This window comes from Oryzias melastigma, linkage group LG6, assembly GCF_002922805.2.
Source record: "Oryzias melastigma strain HK-1 linkage group LG6, ASM292280v2, whole genome shotgun sequence".
Taxonomy (NCBI): domain Eukaryota; kingdom Metazoa; phylum Chordata; class Actinopteri; order Beloniformes; family Adrianichthyidae; genus Oryzias; species Oryzias melastigma.
The window spans coordinates 32,648,921-32,675,890 of NC_050517.1; the positions used below are offsets into that span (position 1 = coordinate 32,648,921).

Consider the following 26,970-nt stretch of genomic DNA (forward strand, 5'->3'; position numbering starts at 1 on the left):
TTTCTGCTTTTATTCTCTTCATTCTTCAGTTTACCACACAGGTTAAAGAAACTATAAATCATTCCGTCTTTTCTACTGTTTCTGTTGTTGTAATAGACTGTGGAGTAGAGTACGTCAACATTTGTTTTATGGTTTTAAGAAGTTTGAGGTCAATCTTTTTGGATTCCTTAGAGAAATGTTCCTCCTGTTCTTTGATGTGGTTAATGGAAAACTGGGCCTGATGGGTTTTTGTTTGTTTACTTTTCATCGTTTGAGATTGTAAAGTCAGTTATAATAATAAAAAACCTTAATAAATCCACTTTTTTAGTTATTTTGATCTTTTACTGTCCCACAATGTCACAAATTCAAACTAAAATACCTCAAAATGAAGCTTTTGACTGTAGTTATTGGGTTACAATGATTTGTGTTTACATTTATTTTGTGTGTCTGTTGTTGATCTTTTCGTTCTTCTTCTCTCAGGTATCGGAGCATCACCAAGCAGTTCTTCCGGAAAGCGGACGGCGTGGTGGTGATGTACGACGTGACGGCGGAGCAGAGCTTCACCGCCGTCAGACACTGGCTGACCAGTGTGAAGGTCAGACTTCACTTCACTGTAGTTCCATTCAGACGAGTGAGAAAACCTGTTCAGTCCTCATGAAGGGCGGCTCTCTTCTGTCGACAGGAGAGCGCTACTGAAGACATTCCCATCATGCTCTTGGGAAACAAAACGGACAAAGAGGCGGAGAGAAAGGTGGAGAAGAGCATGGGTGAAAGACTCGCCAAGGTCTGTTCCTGTAGTGAGGAGCCGGTTCTGTCATGACTTCAGCTGGAACTCCTCAGACGACGATCACGTCTGCTGTGTTTCATCCCGACAGGACTGTGAGCTGAGAGTCTTTGAATGCAGCGCCTTCTCCGGACACAACGTCCTGGAATCCATGGTTTACTTGGCCAGGTGAGAAGATCGCCCAATTCTCTTTGAATATTTGTATGTTGGCCGGAACGGCTCACAAATATGCTAAATACACAAATTTTGTCGGCCTCTAAATTTAGTCGTCGTGCTTCTGCTTTTGTCGTCATGTTGTGCTTTTGCTTTTGTCGTTGTGCTTCCTCTTTTGTCGTTGTGCTTCCGCTTTTGGCGTCATGCTTCTGCTTTTGCCGTTCTGCTTCCGCTTTTGTCTTCGTGCTTCCGCTTTTGTTGTCCTGCTTCCGCTTTTGGCGTCATGCTTCCGCTTTTGTCGTTCTGCTTCTGCTTTTGTCGTCGTGCTTCTGCTTTTGGCGTCGTGCTTCTGCTTTTGCCGTTCTGCTTCCGCTTTTGTCGTCGTGCTTCCGCTTTTGTTGTGCTTCCTCCTTTGTCGTCGTGCTTCTGCTTTTGTCGTCGTGCTTCCGCTTTTGTCATCCTGCTTTCGCTTTTTTTTTGTTGTGTTGTCGGCTTTTGTCGTCGTGTTGTCTTTTACATTTTGTGAACCTTGTCGGCCACCGTATATTTGTTTACTAAAAGCAATAACTTCTGCACAGACTCAGACTTTAGAACTTTATTGGTCAGCCACTGTTTTCACAGAGTAATGCTTATTCTTTCAATACACACGTCAGTTTGATAAACTGTATGAAAACAGAAAATACACATTTGTGTAGTTGTTTACTCAAAGACCTTTTAACCTCATTGCAGTTTTAACATCTGTTCATACAGTCCAGTTTAGCTGCTGGATTTTATACATCTGGACAAAAACACATTTGATGACTGAACAGATCTGTTTATTCTGTGAAGATCAGTTTTTTCAGCTTAGATAAGGTGGATTGGTGGTTGTAAAAGCACAGAAGAATACAACAAAAACTTCTTACAGTTTTGTTATTCCTGTTGCTCATCCATTTAGATGAATTATAATTATGTTTTAATCCACCAAAAAACAAGAAAAAAAATCACATTTTCTGAATGTTTTAAATTTGCACCACTTTATTATTCTACAGTTTTTCAGGTTTTTTTCATCCAGAAACATTTCAGCTATTTAGGTCTACAAATGTGGACTATAGTACAATCCCAGAACTTTTAAATAATTATGTAGTATTTGCATAAAAAAATATTAAATACTGCAAAGATTTGAATTTTCCGTGCACAAGATTCTTGTACAAATCTAAAGCAGATCAGCTTCATTCCTGTGTCCGGTTCTCTCTTAGAGTTCTGAAGGAGCAGGAGGACCAGGAGAAGGAGAAGACGGTGCTGCTGCTGGATGGACCGTCAGTGAAGAAGCGGTCCTGCTGCTGAAGCAGCTGCTGCGACCGTCTGCAGCTGCTGCTGCGTCCGTCTGCAGCTCCGTCTGACCAAACCAGCTTTCTTCGCACTACTGTAAATACTGGAGTATCTAAAGAGTTTTGAATTTGTGAAGGATCTTTAATTGACGGGAAAAGTACTTTCAACTGGATGACTTTGGATTTTTAGACCTTTTTAGTTCATTTCAAGACAATCACCCAAACTGATGTTTATCCATTTACTGCATCGCTGTGACTCGACACTCACGTGTTTGTTTTAAACTTTTGTTGTTTCGCTGTTTGTTTGTTCAGATGAACACTACGACTTCAGACTCTGGAAATTCAACGTTTGTTCTATAAATTCATGAAGGTCAGTTTTAACAGATGTTTATTTAATTATGTGATCAACAGAAAAACTTAGATTATTTATGGGGTTTTGTGACGCCACCATTTAAAAAAAACAAACAAAAAAACATTTAGCACTTTGTAGAACTACTTTTCTTTGGAAAAAACACCCTGACAGAACTGAAAAACGTGATTCATATTTTGTAAATTAAATTGTATTAAAGAGAGGGATTTTGGTAGATAAATGGAGTAGTTTTATTTCAAATGAAAAGCTTTCATGTTCTGATTCATTCATGTTGTTTCACTACTGACACCAACACGCTCGTCACTTTAATGTATTTGTTCAACTATGTACTAAAAATAAACGTTTGTACTTAAAAGTGAAAACGCTGCAGGAGCTCCTCTCTGTTCTGTATCACACAGCTGTACGGCACCACCCAGTGGACAGACTAGAACACTGCACATTTTTACATAAAAACGGAAATCCATTTATGACTAAATGACTTTTTTTTCCTAAACGTTATTTTAGATTTAAGCAGAATATTTAAACTTATCTTTTAATTACCTCAATTCTTAATGGATTTTATTTTGTACTTTTATTACTTAAATATGTTGGTTGGTGTGGCTCATGAATAAATATTTATATTGCTCTGATAAACTTCTACAGGAAATCTTCTGTTCTTGTATTTGACAAATTGTGCAGGTGGTTCCTTGGCATTGATGTTAAGACCACAGGTGACATGGAGGGAACTCTTTTCTTATAATTAGTAGAATTTAGGGATCCAGTCTGCAGAACATCAACAGCAAGAAAACTCCTGTTTGGGAGATTACGTTAGAAGTTCTGCTTTATGTAGATTTCAACAAAAGCAGACTAAATAACTTTAAGAATCCTATTAAATAATGAACTCTTAAAAAAGACCCCACATTTAAAAAAAAAGAAAGTTTCTTTAAGGAAAAAGAATTTATCAAGATTTTTATTCTGAGAAAAACAAGATTCTAGTCCCTAAGATGTTTTTTATGATTTTGCTTTTGAAAAACTTTCTTAATCAGATCAAATTTCAGAAAATATTTAAAACAAAAGTCTTTTTACTCTCCAAAGATTCAGTTTTTGCAGTTTTAGAAATGATTTTCTAATAAATAAAGAGTGAGGAACACTTAGGAACTCGTTCAAGGCATTTAGGATGCAAACGACATCACTGCTCAAACTGAGCACACAGCAACACCTTCTACCCATTGACTGTACATGAGAACTGGACTGAGTGACTCCTCCCCCTGGTGTTCCAAACAGGAAGTGGCTCCAAGAAGCCAAAATCCCATAGTTTTCTATATAGAACTAAACAGCTGTTAGTCATTCTATTGGTCAGAACAACTTCTTGATAATCCAATTTTTTTCATATTTTTTCTGTAGTTCAAGTTATAAACTGACCAATCAGATGTCTCAATAAAAGTAGGTGGAGCCTAATGGCCCTACATTCAAAACGTTTGACAGATCTTGTGTCGCCTGTTTTCAAGTGTTTAGGGGCGAGGCCTTCTGACAAGCTGACTCCTGATTGGCCAGAGTGGTTACTATAGAAACCAATCACTGCTTACTGATGACGTCTGGCTCCAACATGGCGGCAGTTCATTTATTTCAGGGGGTCATCGCGCTGATATGTCGTTTCGACATTGAAACTATGTCCCAGATTCCTTTTGATGGGTTTATTTGACAGATTAATATCATATTTGTATCTGTTTGTAATACATTTATGGGTGTAAAGTGAACCAGAAAGAAGTTTGCTGTACATTGAAATGTTGAAGGCAGCCATATTGGATTTTAAGCAAAAATCAAGGTGGCCCAGAAGATTATTTACAAAAGTCTGCCCCAAAAAAGATACTTCCACGGAGAAAACCTTGACTGGTAAAAAGGAGGGGCCTCCGGTCGCACGCAAGACGGCGTCAGAATTAATCTGTACCCGTAAGAGGAAATCGTAACTTTCTCCGGATGCGTAAGCGGAAATTCCCGAAACTTTAGAAAACACTTTCAGAATGATATTTTAAAACCTTTTCAGAACTCTCAGCTTTTACGCCTTTAAATGTGAATAAACTGCAACAGTTTTTTTTCTCCGTAAATCAGCTGATCGGAGCCGCGAAATGCCGCAAAAAGGAAAGAGAGAAAAAAAGGTCGAAAGATTAAAACAATATTTTTGATGCGGCCGGCTCCAGCAGGGGGAGGGACTTCCGGCTATTGATTTTTGGGCGCCATGTTTTTTCTCTGTAGCCGGATTCTTTTGGAAAAAAAGCCATTTTTACCTATATGGATCTATGGACGCCATCACACTCACTCGCTCCAGTTCTCACATACAGTCGATGCTACGACCTAAAATAAAACGCTGACAAAACCATGAACATGATCCTTGGCTGTGGTTTCAGTTAAACTGTTCCACCATTTTGAGAGTTCTACAACAATCAATTCTTTAATCACCACAAAACATTTTAGATTTTCTGGTCTTCATGGAGAAAGATGAGCTCCGTCAGTCATTCCCAAAAGTCCGAGTGATTCTGCTAAAGAGGAAAGCCCGGGAACGTCACCTCACATGAACAGGACGATCATCCACATTCCTGACGGGAGCTGTCAGTTACATTCAGAGCTGTGGAACAGTCAACACGACGGCGACCTCTGAGGGTCAGCGCTGATGGGCCCGCCTTCATCCGATTCGTCACTCTGCACGTCAGTGATCAGTGTCCGCCCCCCCAGCTGGGCCCCCCGCTCAAACCTAACGCATCTTGTAGTCGTGGGCTATGGCTGCTTCGCAGAGCTGCCCTTTGAAATCCAGCTCGAAAGTGAAGTCCAGGTCACGCTGCAGGAGAGAGGAGAAAGACGGGATTTTCTGTCACGGCGGGATCTGAGGATGCTGGCTTTGATTTTGACCAGTCTGCAGACAAACAGTGTTTGGGAACGGAGGTCAACAGCAGACGTGTTTGTTCAAGAGGCTGCGGCGCTCTGCAGCTCCTCACTGAGGGCAGCATCGGCTCACAAACATGTTCCAGCTCCCTAATAACCAGCATGAAGTCATCAATAACTGATAATCCCATTAGATGAAATACTTACAATGTTCTTCTCATTGGGCTTCATAGAGATGCTGCCACTGATCTCTTCTCCTCTCCGCACTGTTAAGTAGTCCTCCAGGTAAAAAACCGTCTGCTTCCAGTGGGTGTACGCGGCGTCCGGAGCTGAGTTCGACAGAAACACTCAGTTACTCTCTGCACTCAAAAGGCCTCTGTGCTTTTGTAAGGTCGATAAATCAGTTTGTAAATCCCCTTAGGATGATGTTTAAGTTTTAAAAAAAAGTATTACTACTTTTTTTGTCTATGCAGCCTTGTGACAAATTGGGGGCTTGTCCGGGATAGGATCAGCCACTGTTCAGCATTTTCCGAAGCTGGATCAGAAAATGGATGGAAGGACGGACGTATGGAAGGAGGGATTGACATTAAATGACCAACTTTTGGTCCATAACAGTTTTTATGACAGATTGGGGGCTTGTCCGGGATAGGCCCAGCTACTGTTCAGGATTTTTTAAAGCTGGGCCAGAAAACAGATGAACAGACGGATGGATGGAAGGAGGGATTGACATTAAATAACCAACTTTTGGTCCAGATCAGTTTTTATAAGAAATTGGGGGCTTGTCCGGGATAGGCTCAGCTACTGTTCAGCATTTTCTGAAGCTGAATCAAAAAATGGATGGAAGGACGGATGGATGAAAGGAGGGATTTACATTAAATGACCAACTTTTGGTCAAGATCAGTTTTTATGACAAATTGGGGGCTTGTCCGGGATAGGCCCAGCCACTGTTCAGTCTTTTTTTGAAGCTGGATCAGAAAATGGATGGACAGGATGGATGGAGGAAATAAATGAGGGGAAACTTTGACGGTATATATCTCAAATTGTACTACAGCTGACATAATGAAATGAGAGAAATAATTTTAGATTTTTCTACCCATTATGTGTAAAAGCTGACTCTATAGCGCCACCAGGAGGTCAGTTATAGTTCTAAACATGTTTGGGTCTACGTCTTTCATACTTTTAATGCTAGGAACAAAGCTTTTTTTTTTACTGTTTTTGAATAGGATTTTTTGAAAGACACTTTTTTGACTCCCTATTTAACATTACTTTATCTATCTTTAAAAATATCTGTTCATGCTTTATCTGGACCCCCAAACTCATTTGGCATAAATCTGTACCACAAATTAGAAGTGTGTGGTTGGTACAACCTCACTCGATTTTAAACTCATAAATGATGAATTACTCCCATAGGTGGCGCTAAACAAGATGCCATCCAGTTGAGAATCAGTCGCTCAGACTTTGAGATATTTCAAAAAGGGGCGGAGCTCCACAGCTGAGTTTGCCCTTTTCCGCTCCAGTCCTTCCTAACCTCTCCATCTCCTCTCATCTCACCTGTTATATCACTGAGTGCAGAAGTTGTGTAAAGAAAAACCCGAAGGATCCCGTATCTGAACAAAAGTCTGTTCTCTTCTCTCTCTTCAGTGAAGAATCTGAAGGTCGGAGGCTCTTTCATCCCGTTTCTGTGTGTTTTCCTGCAAAGCTTTGCTGGTTTTGGCTGCACAGATAAAGGAGCTGCCAATCAACCAGCCCTGACTCTGAACAGAGGCTGGAAGGAAGCCCGGCGTCTCATGCTAACGCCGAGGCTTCAGAGCCTGAAATGGACACGACCTCTGGTCTGAAAGTCGATGTCTGCCGGACGCTTCGCGGGATGGAGATCTGTATCTTACAGGTTTTTTGGCGAGCCGCGCTTCAGGTCTCTCGCACGACCTTTTCTCTGACAGGAAATCAATTGTGGGAGTGGGAGAGGGACGGAAATGACACGCTGCACTTCTTTGTGCTGAAGCGACCAGACCTTTGTAATTCAGTCGATAAATGAAAGATGATCTTATTTAACTGAAAGATGTGAGAGTTCAGTCTTTATCACATGTGTGATTATGATGGTGTCATTTCCATCAGCACCACTAGAGGTCAGGCACACACCAGTTTTGATTCACACGGTCAAGTTAAATGATAAAGCTTAACATTTCAGAGTGATAAGATCACATTTTTAGACATAAACAAAGACAAAAACAGTAAAGTGATGTTCTGCTGAAGATGAAAAGAGGATCTGGATTCACACTACGACGTCATCAAAAGATGAAAAGGTTTGGTTGTTGGGAAAAAATAAGAGTATTTGGTTCAAGAAGGAGAAAATAACATGATGAAAGGTTTTCAGAATCCATCACTCCTGCGGTTTTTCTCTGGACGAGCTGGAGAATTCTGACTGAGAAGCCAGCGCCACAAAAAAGGAGCCAAATGTCTGAAGACGGAACGAAACCGAGTCACACAGCCAGAAAAAAAGTCCACATGTGAATCTAGTTTGGGTTTTTATTCCTTTTCATTCAGTATGCTATTAAATTAAAAAAAAAACTTGAGAGTTTTCATTTATCCATTTAAATTTTTTTTTAATTTTATTTATTTTTTTATTTTAGTCTTAGTGAGGGGTTAGCACATGTGGCCCCTAAAACCATTTAATCTGACCTGCCAACCTGAAATAAATTTCCTTGATGATGTTTTTTTACCCTTTAAGTCCAGTATCTACATATAGGTCACACACCGTGAACACATTGATCTTTGTATACATGCAGAAAGTCGTTCTCCATCCATATAATGTTGGAACATTTGTTGATTTTTTGTTTTTCGAGTCAGAAAGAAATTGTTTTGATCATTCCAACCCCACATGAAGTTTGTGTTTTCCCTGAAGGACATCAATGCAGCGATGCGACTGGAACTGAATTGAAAACAAAAGTGACTTTTAAAATAAAAAAAAAATTCAGCTATAAAGTATATTAATTAGTCTTCAGTCAAAAATAAAGAATGTTTTTGTCCAGATTCTATGTTATTTTTTTCTCTTACGACCAAAAAAAACTCTATTCAGCTCTAATGTCAAATATTAGAACTCTTAGTGGCCCAGAAGTTCTAAATTTTGCTTTATGTCCAGTTAATTTAGGTGAAACTTTTGAGAGGCCTCTGGTCACATGCAAGATGGCACCAGAAACAACCTTTAGCCATTTTGCAACTTTAGCCAGAAATTTCCTAAACTTTAGGAAACTCTTTCAAAAATAATATTTTAAAAACTGTTCAGAACTATCAGCTTTTAAACGTGAATAAACTGTAACTGTCAGGCAGTTTAGTGTGAATGATCAGCTTCAAACGGGACGAAGAACGTTCATCGTTTTATTTCTTTCAAGTCAATATTAACAGGTGTTCAAATTTGTAAAACTAAACCCGTTTACCTCTGGAGAAAAGCCGGAGAAAGGCCGTTTCTCTGTCCCGGAGAAAAAATGTCAAAAAAGGAAGAAAAAAGAGAGAAGAAACGAAGACTTCCCACCAATGATTTCGGGTGAAAATAATGTTTTTTTTTGCAGCTGGCTGCAGCAGGGGGAGGGGCTTCCACTTTTTGAGCGCCATACTTTTCTCTGTAGTGCTACGATGACACAATGACGTACTAGCGGTCTACACCACGCATGTGCCATGAACCGAACTTCTCCTTACCAAACTGGACCGGACTGCTTACCTCTGCGGAAAAAGCAGGGGAAATGCCGTTTTTCGAATTTTAAATCAGTAGATCAACTGCAAAATCCTGCTTTTCCTCTGTGAATCAGCTGATCATGAAAGCAGTTACGGCATTTCAAAAGAAAAAATGGTTGAAAACTTTAAACGGGTTTTTCCGGTCAAGGACTTCCAGACAATAATTTCGGGTGCGAATGACGTTTTTTGTCTTTTTTCTGTGGCCAGATTCTCTTGAAAACTTTAACGTATCTAGAGCCATTTTTCCTTCAAAATAAAAGGATGTGGATTATACCACAAAGCAACATTTTTGATGTTCTTCTGTTACCCTGATGTCACCATCAGCTGGGTTAAACTCCCTCGCAAAGCGGCCAAGAAGATGAATGAAAAGTTCATGTAGTTCTATATATTATATATGTTTCTCTGGGTGACATCACACTTGCTCAGTCCAGTTCTCTGATACAGTCAATATTTCGTCCTTAGTGTTTTTTTATTTCCAAACCAGCACATTATGTTGAGTTTAGTATCTGTCATTTGTGACATTTTCATGCTGATCAGTTTGTCGTATTCTAAGCAGGTCTCTGCAGACGTGAAGATCAGAGGGATACTCAGGTTAATCACACGCATCATTACTGGCTCAACCATTTGTTTCCGTCCAGAGGACCAAGACTGACCATTAGCATCACAAATCAGCTGCTCTCACCCCCCCTCACACTGCAGGTTTTACCTGTGGAGAAGCCCGTCTTCTTGTGACACTTGGTGAACTCCACGTTGAAGTAGGTGACCAGAGCGTGGACGTAGTCGTTCCTCTGGATCTGCAGGCAGAACGTGGAGGTGAAGCTGAGGTCCTCGGGCTTCACGGTGTAGATGTCCACCTCCTAGGAGAAACAGACGCATGAAAGAAAGCCACGACGAACACACCAATCCACAGCAGCAGATGTGCAGCCGTCCGTCCTGCGGCTCCATTGAGTTTAACGAGTCATCTGATGCAGCATCGGCTCATTAAGCCATCGTCAGACGAGAACACGGAGTTCCACGCTTCCATCCCGCCGCTGTGGGAATGACATGTTTGTTTTAGGAACGTGCAGCTCCAGGTCACCTGAAGCTGCAGCGCTGCCTTCATCTCATTTCATGAACCAGCGGCGCTCGCTAGCAGGAATTCACTCTCCGGTTTGGGCGCCAGATTCCACATTTGTTGAAGAACAAATGAGCCTCGTGTTTTTTTGGCATAAAACAATCCCTAATTCCTGTCAGATGCCCTCCTGCTGTCTAAACAAAAGCAGACATTTCTCCCAGAAACACCAGATTTTCATCCGATTTTCCTCTTTCCATTCAGGCTGATTGTTTTTATCGTTGATTCTGGGAGGGAAGAATGTGAAATCATCGATGTATTCACACCGGCTGCTCTGCCGGAGACTCGGCAGTAATCAGTCGCAGTGATCTGAGGTGGTAACAGGCCGCCGCCACAATGAGACACACAGGTCTAAATCAGACAGGAGGGGGGGGCAACAGCCACACAACAAGGTCAGCTGTAGAAATGAAAATGACAGAAGAGCTGTTAGGAGGACCGCTGGAGCAGAAACGATGAAAAAAGACCCTTTATAGATTTATATACAGACTCAAAGTCCAAACACAACAATCATACATAAAATACATAAAGAAATCACCAGTAAAAGTCCCATAAAAGTGATAAAACAGAGGAAACGTTTAAAAAAAGAGCGTCTGCTCCAGTATTTCTAAATTGAAGACTGGTATCAAGTGTCTAATGTACTATTTTAGAAGTATTTAAACCTTGAATAAACTATAAATTAAGTGTCTTAAAAGCGAGTGTTGATTAAAAAATCATTCCCAGTAGAGTTTTAATTATGATTATGGAGTTTTTAACCAAAATCCAACAACCTAAATGACTAAAAAATACATTTTTCATGTTGGTCTGAAGCCTCTGTTTCAAAATCTCCTCTGAGGGGGCGTGGCTAATGGAGTTGAGCTGACTGGCCACGCCCCTGAAGATAAAAGCATTAAAATTAGGCCTGTGAATGTTGACGCGTTAACGTGCGCAATTAATAAAACATAATTCATTAATATTTATGAATCGTGCAGCTGTGAGATCAGCTAAATAAAACTGTCTAAAATAAACTTTTTACATTCTGTGACTGAGATTTTATTAAATTAAGGAGATAATCTGGCATTTATTTGTAGTTTTTGGACAAAATCGGTCTTCTATTTTAATAAATAAGGTGGAGAATAATCGTCTATCTGAAGGCTGCGGCGCAGAGCAGCACAAAATGTATGTTTCCGTATGTGAGAGGAGGCGGTCTGTACTGTATATTTGGAGGGAAGTTCAAAACTTCTTCTTTTTCTATCTGTCTGCTATCAGAAATCCAAAGAGGAAACCGATCATTATTTTATTTTGGGACGGGGACTGACATGAATTTTCCACAATAAGGAGCATCGGAGCTGTCTATAAAATTAGGAAACTCAGCGGCTCTCCACGAAAGTCCCGCCCACCGACTTTGCGGGAGCCGAGCAGGTCCAACCTGAAATCCAGCTGGATCAAACTTCTCTCAAAAAAGCTCTTTTATTATTTTTCACAAACATAATAAAGAAAGTTTATGAGAAAAAAAGGAAAAAGCTGAAAGAATTCCAGGAAAAATGTCAAATAATCAGTGAGAAACTTGTATTTTTGGGCTCCCCGGAGTGACTTTAGCCTGGATTTGATTGTATTTTTATTCATTCAAAAATATGTTGATTAGTTTGTTGACAAATTTTATTCTTGTTGTTTTTATAGAATTACACCCAAAACGTTTATTCAATCTTATAAAAACAGTTTGTTAAACATTTTGGGGTTTCCACAACAAAATTGTTCCAGATGGAAGTTTTTTGTTCACGATTTTATGTCTAATGTGTGAATATAACCTAAAAATGACAGAATAAAGGTAGGATTACATAAATGTGGTGGTGCTGGTTAAAATGATACCAAATAATCAGCAGGTAGTCTTTCAAATTGAAAATACAGAAGTTAATTAAAAAATGAAACTGAGTTTTTGACCCAAGGTTCCAATGTGTTAAAATAAATGCTCTAAATATATTATTTTGCATGAGCTTTCATATTATGACTATTTGCAGATAATAATTGGCTGCCAAAACTGTAACAAAAAAAAAAAAAAGATTATTTTTTTCCAGATTTGCAATTAATTAGTTAATTTTTTAATCGATTCTTGTCCCTAAGTAAAATACTTTTCTGAAAACCTTTAAAACATATATTTGAGGAAACATACATTAAGTACTTCAAAGCATAAAAATACTCTCACATCTTTGGACAAAAGTATAAAAACATGTCTTCATGATTACACTGACATGTCTGAAAAACGGAGAGAAAATAATGATGAATTTGCAATTTTTCACTAAATAACTTTAAATATTGGATGAAAAGTTAAAATGAAACTTTCATTATTTTTTTTATATTAATTACAAAACTAACTTCATGTTGTAGTTTCCTCTTTTCGTCTCTGCTGCATCTGTTTAAATCAATCGGCTCCTTCAAAGGTCGACAGTTGGTGATTTTTTTACATTTTTTAACACCACATAACCTAAAGTAGTTTGAGTACTTAAGAGTACCAACCTTAACCAGGCAGGAGTTGGTCACAACCTGCTTGGGGTCCACCACGTCCACCAGAGGCTCCTTCATGGCCACGTTACGGATGCAGGTCATGTCAAAGCCGTAGACGTTCTCCCACCCTGGAGAAAAACCATCAAATGACGTTATTAACTCAAACCTCTGCAGGATCTTCTCCAGCGGAGACAGACGCCGTCGTCTCAGTTTTGTCGCAGGAAGGTGAGAAACATCAGCTTCCTCCTCCGACTCCTCCCCTCATCAGCCCTGCTGCTGGAGCTAAGTCATCTCACGTAGAGTTCATTCTGCCTCCCAGACCAGCGAGAGCAAACATCTCCGTCCTGACCTGGAAGAGCGGCTCGAGTCTGGAGGAGCGGTGATAATGAACGGGCCTCAGACCCCCGGGGGCTCACAGACATATTTGCATGTCTTGCCTCCCACTTATTTAAGAGTGAGTGCAGCTGGGAGACTCTGCTAGAACACTGGAGACGCTCAAAGAGCCCCTCCTGACTCAGCACAAAGGCCACCGGGGGGGGGGTTCTCGTCGATATGAGCACAGCGTGACATAAAAGATCCTCCAGACATCACAGGAGGCTCTATAACAAGGCGGGGTGATGCGGTGGTGAAGGTCCCAGATGAGGCGTGGGAGAAGGAGTCGGAAACGGTCAAAGAAAACCAACCGACGGACTAAAATAACTGGACTTAGCAGAACTGCAGATATCACTTATGTGATGCAGGAAGCTAGCAGCCTTTGTGCATCACTTTACCACTGCAGTAAACATGATAAAAAAAATTAAATTCAAACTGAAGCTGTCAAAACGTAGATATTTTTAAAAAGTTGTTATCTTCTGATCAAATTGTTCCTATTCATCTTTTCATTATAATTTTCCAAAAATCCAAAAACCTGTCATTGTCTAGGACAACCTTTAGCAGTAAAAAACCCATTTGAGTCCGTTTTCTACTCATCACAACCTAGAAGGAGCCGCATAGTTTTATTTTAGCCTTTAAGAAATTTGAATTTACATTCATGACCTTCTGTTTTTAATAATAAATAAGAATTATGTCTATTTTTTGGCACACACTAAAGAAAAAATATTAAAAGAACCTAACATCTCTCAAAATGTGATTTTATTTCAATTAATTTTTCAAATAAAACACGCTCTGAACCAAACAGGATCATCTCAGTGCAGCTAGTTACTAATGTTGTGCAGCATAAGATAATATGTGGTTTTAACTCATAAAAGATCAAACTTTTTACCAAAGTTTGAACATAAAATTTGTTCATTCTGGAGTTGATCAAACAAGACAGGATGTAAAAACCTACATAGTTTATCTTCTATGTGAACCTCGATATCAATTTAAACATTTATCTAATCTAAATTATATAAATGCTAATTAAGGGACCCTTAGTTTAAAAAAACTCTTTTATTTTTCTTTTATTTGTTTTTTTCCCTCTTTGTCCTCGGCAGTCTTAGACTTCTGATTGCAGAAATCCACAGAAATGTCCTCCATCTTCATTAAAATACCCCCGGGCCAGTTTAAAAACACCAGTTTCACAGTTTTGTTGCTTTAGATGAAACACAGACAATAGGATGACCTCATGAAATGGGCGGAGCTTCAGAGGTTGAGGTGTCTTAGAAAAAACCCTAATAATTCATATTTCATAAAGAATGTGTTCTTTAGTGTTCCAAAGGTCATATATGATAATTTTTTGCTCTGAAAGACTTAAGAAAATCATATTATGGCTCCTTTAAATATACTTATAATTATTTTTGTTCATAGTTGCCAAATAATGACGTCCGTCCGTCCGAACATTAACTCAACTAAGTGTTGATCGTGCTGCTGTAACACACATCCCACAATCCTCCTGGAAGGTCCGGAGTGGGTGGAGTGATGGAGAGGCTTGTTGACCTCATATATCACCCCTCCACCCCCCCCAGCCTCGTCCCACTGGATCAGTTGATGATCTGGAATCTGGAGCGTGCCCACACCTGTCTGCTGCAGAGGTGTTGAGGTCCATCTCTGTGTGGGACGGGTGAATGAAGGGGGTCGCAGCTGAGGTTTGGTGCTGCACTTACAGTGTATTTTGAAGTCCTTGTACTGCCGGTCCTCGATGGCTAACACGTACAGCGAGGCCCGGTCAGGAAACATCAATCCTCCCGGCTTCTGCTTAAACCAGGAGACAAAAAACTCACTTTAAGGTCGTTCAGGTCCATCCTCTACATGATCCAGATGCTTTTAGAGTCTCGGCTTTTTAGATCTGACGGAACTTTTGCTCAATATTTAAAGTAGTTACTTCTAACACAACAGAAAATTAAAACAAAAACAAAAAAGAAAAAGCACTTCAATATGACATCTTAACAATAGAAAGGTATTAAAGACCCACTCTGATAAAAATGGCGTTTCTTAACAAGTTCTTTTCTGATGATGACATAACGAAAATGAAGTTCAATTTTGCAATCTAAACATTTCTTTATTAAAAATTGTTGTGAATCAAGTTCAGATGAAAAAATGCCATTTGAAATTAATCATATTTGTGACATAGAAAATACACTGGGCGGGGCTACAAGCTTCCTGCTACACGCTCTCAGCAATGGGGAGGGGGAAAGGGGCGGGGCTGCTACTTGTCAGTGGTGAATTTCTAATGAACTCCTGCCGCTCTGCAGAAAGTATGTCCAAGAAACCAATCAGGTCCAAAGATGATCGGAGTGGGACTTTAAAATAACCAGAAAGAAGAAGACTAAGAAGACAAATTAATTTAGAAGGGAAATAGAGAAAAAAACAGTGAAAATATCGGATAAATAGAAGGTTTAAGTTAAAAAAAGTCATTAAAAACAGCAAATAAATCTATTGATTATTTAAAAATATACATATGAAAAATTAAAAAAATAGTTTTTCAATTATCCCCTAAAAATGAGCTCATTTTGAGCTTTTATTGTGAAAAAACAGCTTTTAGTGGAAGTGTAACTCTCAGACCCGTGTCGTACCAGCCACTTGTCTCTGGCAAAGATGACGGTGTTGAGCATGGACTCGTAGAAGAGACAGTAGCCCATCCACTCAGAGATGATGATGTCCACTTTTTCCACCGGAAGCTCCACCTCCTCCACCTTCCCTTTGAAAATGGTGATGACTGAAAAGCACAAAAACCTTTAAATGATAATTAAAACATGTGTAGTAAATCAAAAACCTCAGACGTGAAGTCACCACCTACTGCTCTTTCAATTATGAGGAATACTTGTTATTCATAGGTTTCTGAAGGCAGGACGTTTGCTGACGGGGAGGTTTGTGGGGCTGTTATCTGGCAGCTGCAACGCTAGCGGCTTTGCAGCAAATGTGTTTGCAGCTGTCCGATAAGCACGCCTGAGTCAACAACAAAGAACTGGAATGCAAATCTGCAGAGCCAATACAAGAAAGCATCTGGATTTGAAGGTGTTTGCATAAAACATCCTTCCTTCTCCTTTTCCCTCCGGTGGACTTTAACTCTGTCCCTCATTCTGGGGGGGGCGGGGGTCTTTTCCTGATCTGAGTGTTGATAAAGTGCATCAGGAGAAACATCTGCAGCTCGTACCGCTGTCGAGATGGTTGGACTTGATGATCTTCTCCGAGTATTCTGAGATGCTGGAGCATTCGATCTGGACGGATAAAAACACAAAAACATCAATCACAGTCACTGTTCTGATGACTTTTAAAAGAAAACTTCATTAGAAACGTGTGATTCACGAGATAGAAAAGTCATTAGCAACAGGATTAAAAAAGGGGTCTTCAAAAATGGTTCAAAACCTGGTTTTCTATCCATTTTCTAAACCTGCCATCCAGCCTCTAAAAGGTCAAAGGTCAGGACAACACATGTTTACATGTTTAGGTAGTGGTGGGCCCCCAAAACCATGGGGAGCCTGAGCTGAATATTCATAAAAATATATAAAATTATGTCCAAGCTCATTATGAGTCTAACTGTATCATAAAAACCGACATCACTGAAATGAAATAAGACTCCCCGCTCTTCTGCAGTAATGGAACATTCTGTCAACCTCAAACTAATGAGTCCAGAGAGACTTTTGGAGAGATAAAACAAAGAAAAATAGTAGTAAGATGAAGTGATGTGACGTGAAAAAATGAAAAAGTCACAGAGAAAGCAAAAAATGTTTTACAGTACTTCCTAAAGCGAAGACTTTAAGGACGTAATATTATGAGGAAGTCTAAATGTTTCAAACCTAGTAGTAAATTTATAGGAAAAAAGCTAACATTTAACAAAATAAATGAGGAAAAAGCAAAAAATTGACGAGAATAAAGCTGTAAAATTATAAGAAAAATAATGCAAACATTTTACCAGAAAAAAGTTGTAAAATTTTGAAAAAAATGAGCAAAACTTTGAAGAGAATAAAGTCGTTAAATTATAAGCAAAAAGCAAAAATGCATGAAAATAAAGATGTAAAATGATGAGAAAAAGGTCAAATTGCTACAAACAAAGTAGTTAAATTGTGAGAAATAAGCCAAAATTAGATTAAAAAAGGCGTAAAAGTATGACCAAAATGTATTTTTCAAAAATAGTGGGAAAATTATGAGAAAGAAAGTAAGAATTATACGAGAATAAAGGCGTAAAAACATAAGAAAGGTTCAGATGTTTAAAACCTAGTAAAACTGTGAGAAAAAATAAAAAACTGTGAGAATTAAGACACAAAATTATGAGAAAAAAGTCACAATATTATAACAAAGTTGTTAAATTGTGAGAAAACGCAGCATTATATGGGAATAAAGTCGTAAAATATGAGGATAAAAGCACAAATTTTACAAGTAAAAAGTGGTTAAACTGTAAGAAAAAGGCCTAAATTAGATAAGAATAAAATTGTAAATTATGAGAAAAGTTTTCAAACGAAGCAAACGAAGCAAAAATATAGGAAAAAGCAAAAATTTGACAAGAATAAATTTGTAAAATTATGAGAAAAAAGTTGTAACTTTAGAAGAGAAAAGTTGTACAAGAACAAAGTCATAAAATTATGAGAAATGTCTAAATGTTTCAAAGCAGGATTTAAGTTCAGACAGACGTGCTGCGGGGGGGGACAGGAGGAGGGGCATTGACAGGTAGAGTTGGGTGTTGTCGGCGTAGCAGTGGAACTATATGTTCAATTTCCTGAAGATATTGCCAAGGGGTAGAAGATAGGTAATGAGGAGGGGGCCGGGGACAGAGCCTTGGGGCGCTTCAGAGGTGATTGGAAGGAGGGAAGCTGAACAAATAAAGGTGGAGCCACATTTTCTGCCCCCTTTTAAACCATATGGGGCCCACTTGGCCTTCCTGACTGGGCTGTGGGCCCACCACCTCCAGGAGAGGCCAAAAAGGGGCGGTGCAATGGGGATTGGGTGGCAGTAAATGGCGGGTACGTCGGCACCTCAAACCCCGACATGGAATTAGACTTTAGGGACTTGGAACGTCATTTGTAATTAATATTTTTTAATTTTAAAACATAATGTCTTTTATAGTCTGTGTCTATAAAACTCTACTGTTGAATCTCCAAGCAAGTATGGAAATACATGTATTAAAACTCAAGTAAAACGATGATTTTTGAAATATATTTTCATCTTATTTTACAGGTGTTAAACCAAAGCAGCAGCTTTCTACTTTCTTTTTTGTAATCTTCATCTAAAATTGAAATATATCTTCTTTAATCCTGAACTTCAGCCCTCCAGAGCTGCATTTTCTGAACCCAAACACTCTTTCACATGAAAATCTTCAACCCGAACAACAGGATTACAGTGAAGTCAGACATCATGCCTCTCGTATCGCACTACTCTCTCTGGAGGGGTGGAATTCATCCTCCCGGTGTGACTTACGAGAAGTGAATCGGTATTTTTAGAGCTTTTTCTCCAGGCCAACAAAGGCTCTTAAACTGCAAGCGTCCTCCCTGTTTCCTGGGGTTAAAAGAGAACAAGGTTTTCTTAGCTTAGTGTCATTTGCTTTGATGGATTCTTCCGTATCACAGATGCTCGGTCGATTTAAAAAAAAGGGAAAAAGGCCTCAGGTGTGCACCTGGATGGAAAATCTGAACTGTTTTACTTCTTTTTCAGTCACTGATTTAACAGAAGAGGGGTTACAGTGTAGCCGAGGGGTCAAACTTAAAATTGAGAAATGTTAAGAGCGTAAAAAGCTGTGGTTTCTGAGTGAGATCATGATTAAAATGAGAAAAGATACGTTTTTTAGTGTGATCTTCAGCTCTCTTGAACTCAAACCCGCTCCTTCCCCGCCGTGTTCACGGAGGATCTTTAGAAGAAACATTAAACTCCACTGCATCTCCACAAGGGGGCGCAGTTATGGAGTAACTGTAGGGAAGACATCAAACATTGCCACCATACATAACTTAAAGCATTCATTAAGGCTGAAATTATGAATAAATATGAAGAAACTAATAAAATACTTTGTTATATGTATATATGTGTCTAAAGGTATATATAAATGTACGAAATTGTTATTTTGCTGTTGTTTTTAACTAATTTATCTTGTTTGGCGTACATATTACTCAGTGAAAATCAGAGGTCTGCGACCTGCGGCTCCAGATCCACATGTTGTAAAAATGAATCATCTGTAAGACACACCTGTGTCTCACCTACTTTACCCCTAAGTGTTGCTTAAACGTTCACTCCGCAGCACGCCCATAGATAAAAACACGCATGAACCTTTGGGTTCAGTGAGCGTTCTACGACCTTGATATTTCACCTCTTTCACAGTCTGCTTAAAGTCTACTTGTACTTAAAGTACTTTTGTTTTCAACATTTATTTGGTTGTATTTTCCTGCATGGTATCAACACTTCTAAAGCATCAGATAAATATTGTTGACTTAAAGTTTTCCTTTAGTGAGCTGAAGAGACTTAAAAGCTACAAGAAATAAAAGCTCAAAATGTGCTTTTACTGTTAAAATCATTTGTTCTTTGTCACAGTTTAAGACTTTAAGGTGAAAATATCCCTAAGTATCTTTACATCATAAATCAGCAGAACTCCTTATTGGGGACTTGAGAGTATTTATTGTCGTGGGAGAGTGTCCAGTCTGCCAGCGGACACCTTTCCAGAGCAGATTTATTCCTTCTGAAGTGATCCAGCCCTTAATAAACCAAGGAGTTCTCCTTAAACCTGCAGATGATGAAGTGGTTCACGCCTGGAGAGACTGAGGAGTGACAAAACTCTCAACTTTACTCTTAACTGAGAGGAATTTCTCCTGATGAATTAACAGAAACTGACAAATGAAAACATTTTTTAATGGATTAAACTGAAAATAGGTCATCGGGTTTGTTGGAGTAGAAACGGAGAATCTGGGACTTTTGAGAACAGGCTGCTAATTCTCCTCCTCTAATTGCCAATCATTCCTAATTTTTCCCAGAATTCCCGGTGTGTGTGAGTCACAGCATCACTTCACTGGGAATGCTGGAAATTCAGAGTGCAGTGCTGCCTCGTGCACGTCTTTCTGGTGTCAGGAGGGGTCACCGTCACCATGGCGGTCCCTGTAACCCCCACCCACCCCCTCCTCCATCTCCCCCTCACAGGTGGACGTCTCTAATTCTGTGTGGATGTGGTCGCGTGGATGTGGTCGCGTGGATGTGGTCGCGTGGATGTCCTCTTGCTGATGTGGTCGCGTGGATGTCGTCGAGTGGATGTGGTCGCGTGGATTTGGTCGCGTGGATGTCCTCTCGCTGATGTGGTCGCGTGGATGTCCTCTCGCTGATGTGGTCGCATGGATGTCGTCGAGTGGATGTGGTCGCGTGGATTTGGTCGCGTGTATGTGGTCGCGTGGATTTGGTCGCGTGGATGTGGTCGCGTGGATGTGGTCGCGTGTCTGCCCTACGGCTGCTCCGCTCTAACATACATGTAAGGAAAACGTTAACGCCGATCTACAGTTTCTGATCAGCTGATATCTGTGAGGCTTCAGCTCCGTCCTTCTGTTGGGGGTTTGGATTCTTCTGTGGGGAAACAGGAAGAACAGCTCTTCTCGACGTGAAGAAGAACGTCTCTTTAAAAAGGACAAAAAACGACTGAAAATCTCAGAGAAAAAGTTTCCTCACTTAAGTAAAGGAGTGAATGCAGATGAAAAGGAGATCTAAAACTTCATAATTCTCTTTATGTTTTTTTTTACCGTTGAATGTATACGAGAACTGGACTGAGTGCCCCCCCCCGACTCGTTGGCTCCAAGAAGCCAAAATCCCATAGACTTATAAAGAGAAATAAACGGCTGTTACTGTCATTCTATTGGTCAGAATAAACATTATATGAATATCCTCTTGATAATTCTCTTCTTTTCATGTTTTTTTTTTTTTTTTTTTTTGTTATTCAAGTTATAAACTGACCAGTCAGATGCATCAATAAAAGTAGGAGGAGCCTGCTGGCTCCAACATTCAAAAACTTTTATTGACAGATTTTGTTCAAGGAGGAGTGTGAACTTCCAACATTTCTGACTGGAGCGAGTTTGTCGTATAACAATGTCTCAGAGGGACTTGGACCAATCGCTGCTTAGTGACGGCGTCCAGCTCCAACATGGCGGCGTCCGGCTCCAACATGGCGGCGTCCGGCTCCAACATGGCGGCGTCCGGCTCCAACATGACGGCTTCCGGCTCCAACATGGCGGCGTCCGTATTGTAAAAAAATGAAAACTGAATTTTTTTTATTTAATTGAAGCCGGAAGTTAACCATTTTTCTGTGCGTGACGTCACACTGACTCCAGTTTCCATGAAGTGTCCCCCTCTGGCTGATGACCGGGGGGGAACTCAACAAAGGAACGCTGGGAAAGTCGACTCTGGAATGCTGACTCAGGAACGCCGGGAATATCATCAATGGAACTCCGTAACACTTATTAGGGAACGGCAGGAACACAGACTTGGGAATGCTGAGAACGCCGACTCGGGAACGTAAGGAACACCAATTCAGGACCACCAGAAATGACAACTCTGGATCCGTGAATCGGAAACAATGACTCGGGAATACTGGCAAAACCAACTCGAGAACACCAGGAACATCAACTTGGAAAAGCTGAGAAGGTCAACTTGGGAACACAGGGAACGCAAACTTAGGAATGCCTACTCGGGAACGCCTGGAATATAAATTCTGGAACACCGACTAGGGAACGTTGACTCTGGAATGCTGAGAACGTCGACTTGCTAATGTAAGGAACACCAACTCAGGATCAACTTTGGAACCCCGAATTGGGGACAATGACTTGGGAATGCCAGGAACACTGATTTGGGACTGCAGACTCAGAAACGTTGGCAATATCAACTCGGGAACACCAGGAACATCAACTTGGGAATTCAGGGAATGCAGACTCAAGAATGCCGGGTAATATCAATTCTGGAACACCGGGAATGCTGGCTAGGGAACGCCGACTCAGGAACTCAGGGAACACAGACTTGGGAACGCAGATTCTGGAATGCTTGAAACACAGATTCTGGAACGTTAGGAACACCGACTCAGGATCACCAGAAATGCCAACTCTGGAACCTCACATCGAGAATACAGACTTAGGAATGCTGGTTTGCAATATCAATTAAGGAACACAGGGAACATCAACTTGGGAACGCCAGAAAAGTCAACTTGGGATCGCAAGGAACGCCGACTCAGGAATGCCTACTCGGGAACACAGAGTCAAAACTGCCGGTAAAGCAGAGTCTGGAAAGTGGACTCAAGAACAGAGGGAATATCAACTCGGGAACACCAGGAACACCGACTATGGAACGCCAGGAATGCTGACTTTTACCATTTTTTCTCTATTCATTATTTTTTTACCAAAAGTCTTTTACTTTTTTTGTCCTTTGGCTGTTGCTCATCCCAGGAATCAAAGTGGTTTGGATGGAATTTGGTTTTTCCTGACAAAATCAACTGACTATCATCTTAAACCAGCACCTGGAAAAGTCTGGCGGAAAATAACTGCTTTTTATTTCAGCTAAAAGAATATTTTATTTTTTTATTGAATTCAACTCTCGGCTGCTCCTCTGCTCTTTGCACATAAAATTCTGAACTATTATAATGCAGCGTTTGTGTTTACATGTCTGTCAGCAACAGAAATATTTCTGTTTGTCGGTTTATTCCGACTAATACACCATCATGGCCACCTTTTCCACACTCTGTTGCATCACATTTTGACTTTTTGTGCATCCCATTTTATAAAAAAGGACTTAAAACTGCAGGTAGAACCCTGATGTTTGTTAGTTCAGTGTTTGCATTCATGGCTGTTATTAGGAACCATGGGGGAGATGTCAATCGCCAGGAAAAACCCACAAAAGTAGCTGAAAAGGGAAAAAAACGAGTGTTGGAAAAGGGAAAATGTTCAGAAAAGAGAAGCTGTGTTTTGACAAGACTTTTAACTGTTAGAAAGGTGAAGCCAGATTCCAGATTTACAAACGTGAACCATAAAATATGCATGAATCTGACAAAAAAAATGCGTTTTTTGGTCATTTCTCCTCAGTTTTCAACACGTATCTTTCCCAACAAGTTTTCCGTCTGGTGCAAAGGAAAGATTGAAGGTTATAGGTGAAAGATAAAGTTCATCTCAGGAACAGTAGCTCCTTCTCTGTGTCCCAAGATGGACAGCTGTCAAGAACAGAAGCAGGGCGACAGAAAGCCAGTCAGCGGAGCGGCAGAGAAGGCAAACACGAAGGGAAAGTCCTGCACAAACACAGAATCTCAACCAGTGCTTTACAGAAAAAGCCTCTTGGCAATTTCCACTTAATCACTTCTTCCCTGAAGCACATGCGCTCAGTGTTGAGCCACCACACAAGAAATAATCTCCACCTGCTCGTATTCTCAGACACGACCTGACTAACAATGACTTCTGCTCCGGAGCGCAATAACAGCCCGCTCTTAATTCCTGCAGGAGAAACTGCACTCGCTTCATCTTCTGCACCAGCATTCCTTTCAAACTGGGGGAGTTCAAGTTGTTTAATGTCGGCGTGATCGTCTGAGAGCGGAGATCTTACCCCGTAGACGTGCTTGGCCCCGGCTTTGGCTGCAAACATGGACAGGATCCCCGTCCCGCTTCCCACATCCAGCACGATTTTGTCCTTGAAGACGTGCTTGTTGTGGTACATGGAGTTCCTGTAGGTCAGCGTCCTCACCTCATCCTTCAGCATCTCCTGGTTGATCAGAAGATTAGGAAGACGTGTGGATGTTGGGCTCGAATCCCTTTCAGCTCGGAGGTTCAACATTTGAAATCTCAGGAAGCCCTGCAGCATCAGCGTGTCTGCACCTCTCTCCTTTCTTTGCAGAAGTGGGCAAATGTGCAAAAATGACTAAAATAATCCTGACCTACATTCTAAAAATATGTTACACAGGTCACAACAGCAGAGAAAGTGAGGCTTTGTCGTTTCTGTTCAACAGAATTCAGAAAAACTTGAGTTGGAGTCGATTCAACGAACACAAAACCTTTAAAAACATAAAATTATTAAACATAATTAACATGTAAAAAGTTGAAAAGTTACAGTGTGTTAAAGATTTTGTGTTTAAGCATCAAAGGTGAGACCTCAGGTGTTAAAGGGTTAACATCTTAAATAGGGAACCAGTGTACATCGTTTTTAAAAACAAAAGCCAGAAGAGTCATTTTTAGACAGGTTTTGTGTGCGCAATTCTTGATTTGTGTGTAACTTTGGGATTGTGTAACTTTGGATTTGTAGGTATTTTTTATATGTGTGTAGCTTTGGATTTTTGTGTAATTCTTGATTTGTGTGTAACTTGGATTTGTGTGTATTTCTTTGTTTGTGTAACTTTGGATTTGTGACTTTTGGTTTTAGATTTGGATCTTTCAGCTGAAAACACTTCTGCTGCTGCTGAGCTTCAGGCGGGTTTTTTCTCAGTAAGACACAAACAGAACGAGGATCTGAACTGCAGCTCGATGGTCCTGAAAAAGTTTAAAGGTCGTTGAAGCTGAAGAAGCACCGGGGAGTCTGGCCTGTCAAACAAAATCTGGATTGGAGCAGTTTTCATTTAGAAAGCAGCATCTGCAGGAGAATCAGTTGTTCTTACAAACGCATCATTCCAGTTTTTGTTTGGTTGAATTTTCTCCTTCTGACGTGGAAGTCTTTGGTGGAACAGTTTGGACTTTCCTCTATGAGACATTTGTCTTCACAGATGTAATTCAATGTCTTGTGTGAGCACGAAGTTTGTGTTAAACCAAGAACGTATCACAAATTTTAATTTATTTAAACTATAAGTGAGCAAATTTGTATTAATTTTGTGTTATAATCTGATTAAAATTGAAGTTCTTTTTTTTGGCTCAAGTGTAAAGTTAAAGAACGTCTATGACATTTTTAACAATTGCCCCATTACCCGTTTTGTACCTGCCCTCATCAAGCTGAGCAGTTTCTATACACCCCTCCCTCTCCCTTTTGCCCCTCCCCCGTCATCAGAGTGACAAACTTAAGAAAAACAGCTTTTTTTCAAAATAACGGCTTTTCTGTTGTTTTTTCTCCATAGCAACTATTCTATATTTTGGTCGTCTGGAGGCGACGGACATATCTATGTCATTTTTAGAAAAATCTACAAAAGTAAAATTTTGGATTTCATTAGCAACAGAGTTTTTTTGTTAGCCACGCCCACATTCTTAATATGGTCATATTAGATGCATTTTTTTGTTTAGCTTGAGCCAGAGATTCATGCATTATCTTTTTTTTTTTTTTTTTACAATATTCTGGAAAAAATATGTGCAATAAACAGGTGAACGCCACTTTTGCTAGCTTACAATGCTAACGCTGTTCAAAATCTTCAACTTTTAATTCCAACATTTTTTCCTTAAGCAGCTTCACAGTGATTCTTGAGTCATTTTAGTTTGTCAAAGGTACTATTTTCTTTTTCATTGAAGATGGCGGCCTCTTTCAAAGGTCAAAGGTCAAATACTTTTTTTTCAATGATTGTAGATTTAATTCAGCAGCATTAGTGTGAGATTTTTATGAAAATTGCTTGAACAGAAGTTTTTTTTCATATTGTGTGAAAATATAAAATCTGTCTACACACAAATCTAAATCAAATCTCAATTTCAGTCGATAAAAGCATCTCCTCTGACCCTCCAGAGCCGCTGAGACGGCGTGCGGCGGTTACCTCGTGGATCCCAAAGTGGGCGTAAGAGTCAAAGTAGTAATCCTGTGAAGTCATCTCCTCTGGGGTGAGAAACTTGGCCATTTTGCCTCGTCCCGGACAGCTGGGGAGGCTGGCGGCGTGGGGGGTGTGCGGTGGACGGGTGGGCGCATGCTGCACAGAAGGCACGGGCTTGGGCAGCGAGGTCGGCTGCACTGACTGGGAGGGGACGATGCGGACGGGCTGCGGTGGACGTGGTTGCTATGGAGGAAAGACACAAAAGAAGTTCAGACTTTCTTCTGGGAGCTCCTCAGCTCATTTCTCCCGATGGGGGAGGAGTCTGCATTCGTGGCGTCAGCTGAAGACTCTGCAGAGCACAGAAGGTGCTCACTAATGCCCTGATTATCCACCTATGGGGCCTGCTGGGGAGAGCTCGCCACTGCGTTTGTGGATAGAGCAGCAGACCGCCATCATCCCAGCACTGAGCCAGTGAGCCATTCTGGTGGTCTAAACAGCTAGGATGTAGCTGAAAAATAACTAAAATGTCCTAAACAGATTTTAAAAAAGCCTGAATTAGCCAAAACAGCTAGCATGTTGCTAAAGTATTAACCTAATTCCAAAATAGCCTAAAAAACAAAAATGTCTAAATTAGCCAAAACAGCTAGCATTTAGCTGAAATATTAGCTAAACTGCAAAACAACCTAAAAAAGGAAAAAAATGTTAAATTAGCTTAAAATGCAAGCATGTAGCTGAAATATTAGCTGAACTTGAAAATAGCTCAGTGGCCTTGTGGTAGAGTGTCTACCCTGAGATTGGAAGGTTGTGGGTTCAAATCCCGGCCGAGTCATACCAAAGACTCAAAAAATGGGACCCAGTGGGACTTTAGCGCAACAAACGGAAAAAAGCCCAAAATAGCTATTATGTAGTTCAAATATTAGCTAAACTCCAAAACAGCCTAAAAAAATCCTAAATTAGCAAAAGCAGCTAGTGTGTAAATATTATCCCAACTCTAAAACAGCCTAAAAAAACTAAAGAAATGCCTAAATTAGCCAAAAAAGCTAGCATTTAGCTGAAATATTAGCTAAACTCCAAAACAGCCTAAAAATCTTAGTAAATGCCAAAATAGTCCAAAAAACTAGCAAAACTGTAACTTTTTAACATAAT

At 40.2% G+C, this 26,970-nt stretch overlaps 2 protein-coding genes across 5 annotated transcripts in view; one reads left to right on the forward strand and one right to left on the reverse strand.

Moving 5' to 3' along the window:
* The window catches only part of cracr2aa (calcium release activated channel regulator 2Aa), a gene marked incomplete in the record, with an annotated part of 22,018 nt that extends 19,063 nt beyond the window's left edge, over positions 1-2,955 (forward strand). Inside the window, 2 exon segments of one of the 2 annotated variants that reach the window (XM_024281902.2) lie at positions 855-931; positions 2,152-2,955. In XM_024281902.2, coding sequence (XP_024137670.1) covers positions 855-931; positions 2,152-2,239 — 165 coding nt within the window. 2 annotated transcript variants of the gene reach the window in all.
* Positions 2,956-3,072: 117 nt separating this feature from the next.
* Positions 3,073-26,378, reverse strand: LOC112152369 (protein arginine N-methyltransferase 8-B). Of its 3 annotated transcripts, none has more exons than XM_036212561.1 (9): positions 25,831-26,370; positions 23,718-23,873; positions 16,339-16,402; positions 15,758-15,900; positions 14,849-14,939; positions 12,780-12,895; positions 9,885-10,035; positions 5,657-5,778; positions 3,073-5,405 (listed from the first exon to the last, which is right to left on the reverse strand). In XM_036212561.1, the coding sequence occupies exons 1-9, from the start codon at positions 25,909-25,911 to the stop codon at positions 5,322-5,324; spliced, it is 1,008 nt and encodes a 335-aa protein (XP_036068454.1). In that variant the 5' UTR covers positions 25,912-26,370; the 3' UTR covers positions 3,073-5,321. The 3 variants fall into 3 exon arrangements, with proteins under 3 accessions (XP_036068454.1, XP_024137671.1, XP_036068455.1); XM_024281903.2 differs by having other exon boundaries at positions 14,849-14,936; positions 25,831-26,367; XM_036212562.1 differs by lacking the exons at positions 3,073-5,405; positions 5,657-5,778 and adding an exon at positions 9,370-9,738 and having other exon boundaries at positions 25,831-26,378.
* Between the last annotated feature and the right edge of the window lie 592 nt (positions 26,379-26,970).

Excerpts from the sequence above, each read along its gene's own strand:
- LOC112152369 (XM_036212561.1), bottom strand. The coding sequence starts at position 25,911 with ATGGCCAAGTTTCTCACCCCAGAGGAGATGACTTCACAGGATTACTAC. Across the intron at positions 16,403-23,717 it reads GGGCCAAGCACGTCTACGGG|ATCGAATGCTCCAGCATCTC; the intron begins GTAAGATCTCCG and ends TTATCCGTCCAG. Across the intron at positions 5,779-9,884 it reads GAAGACGGGCTTCTCCACAG|CTCCGGACGCCGCGTACACC; the intron begins GTAAAACCTGCA and ends TGTCGAACTCAG.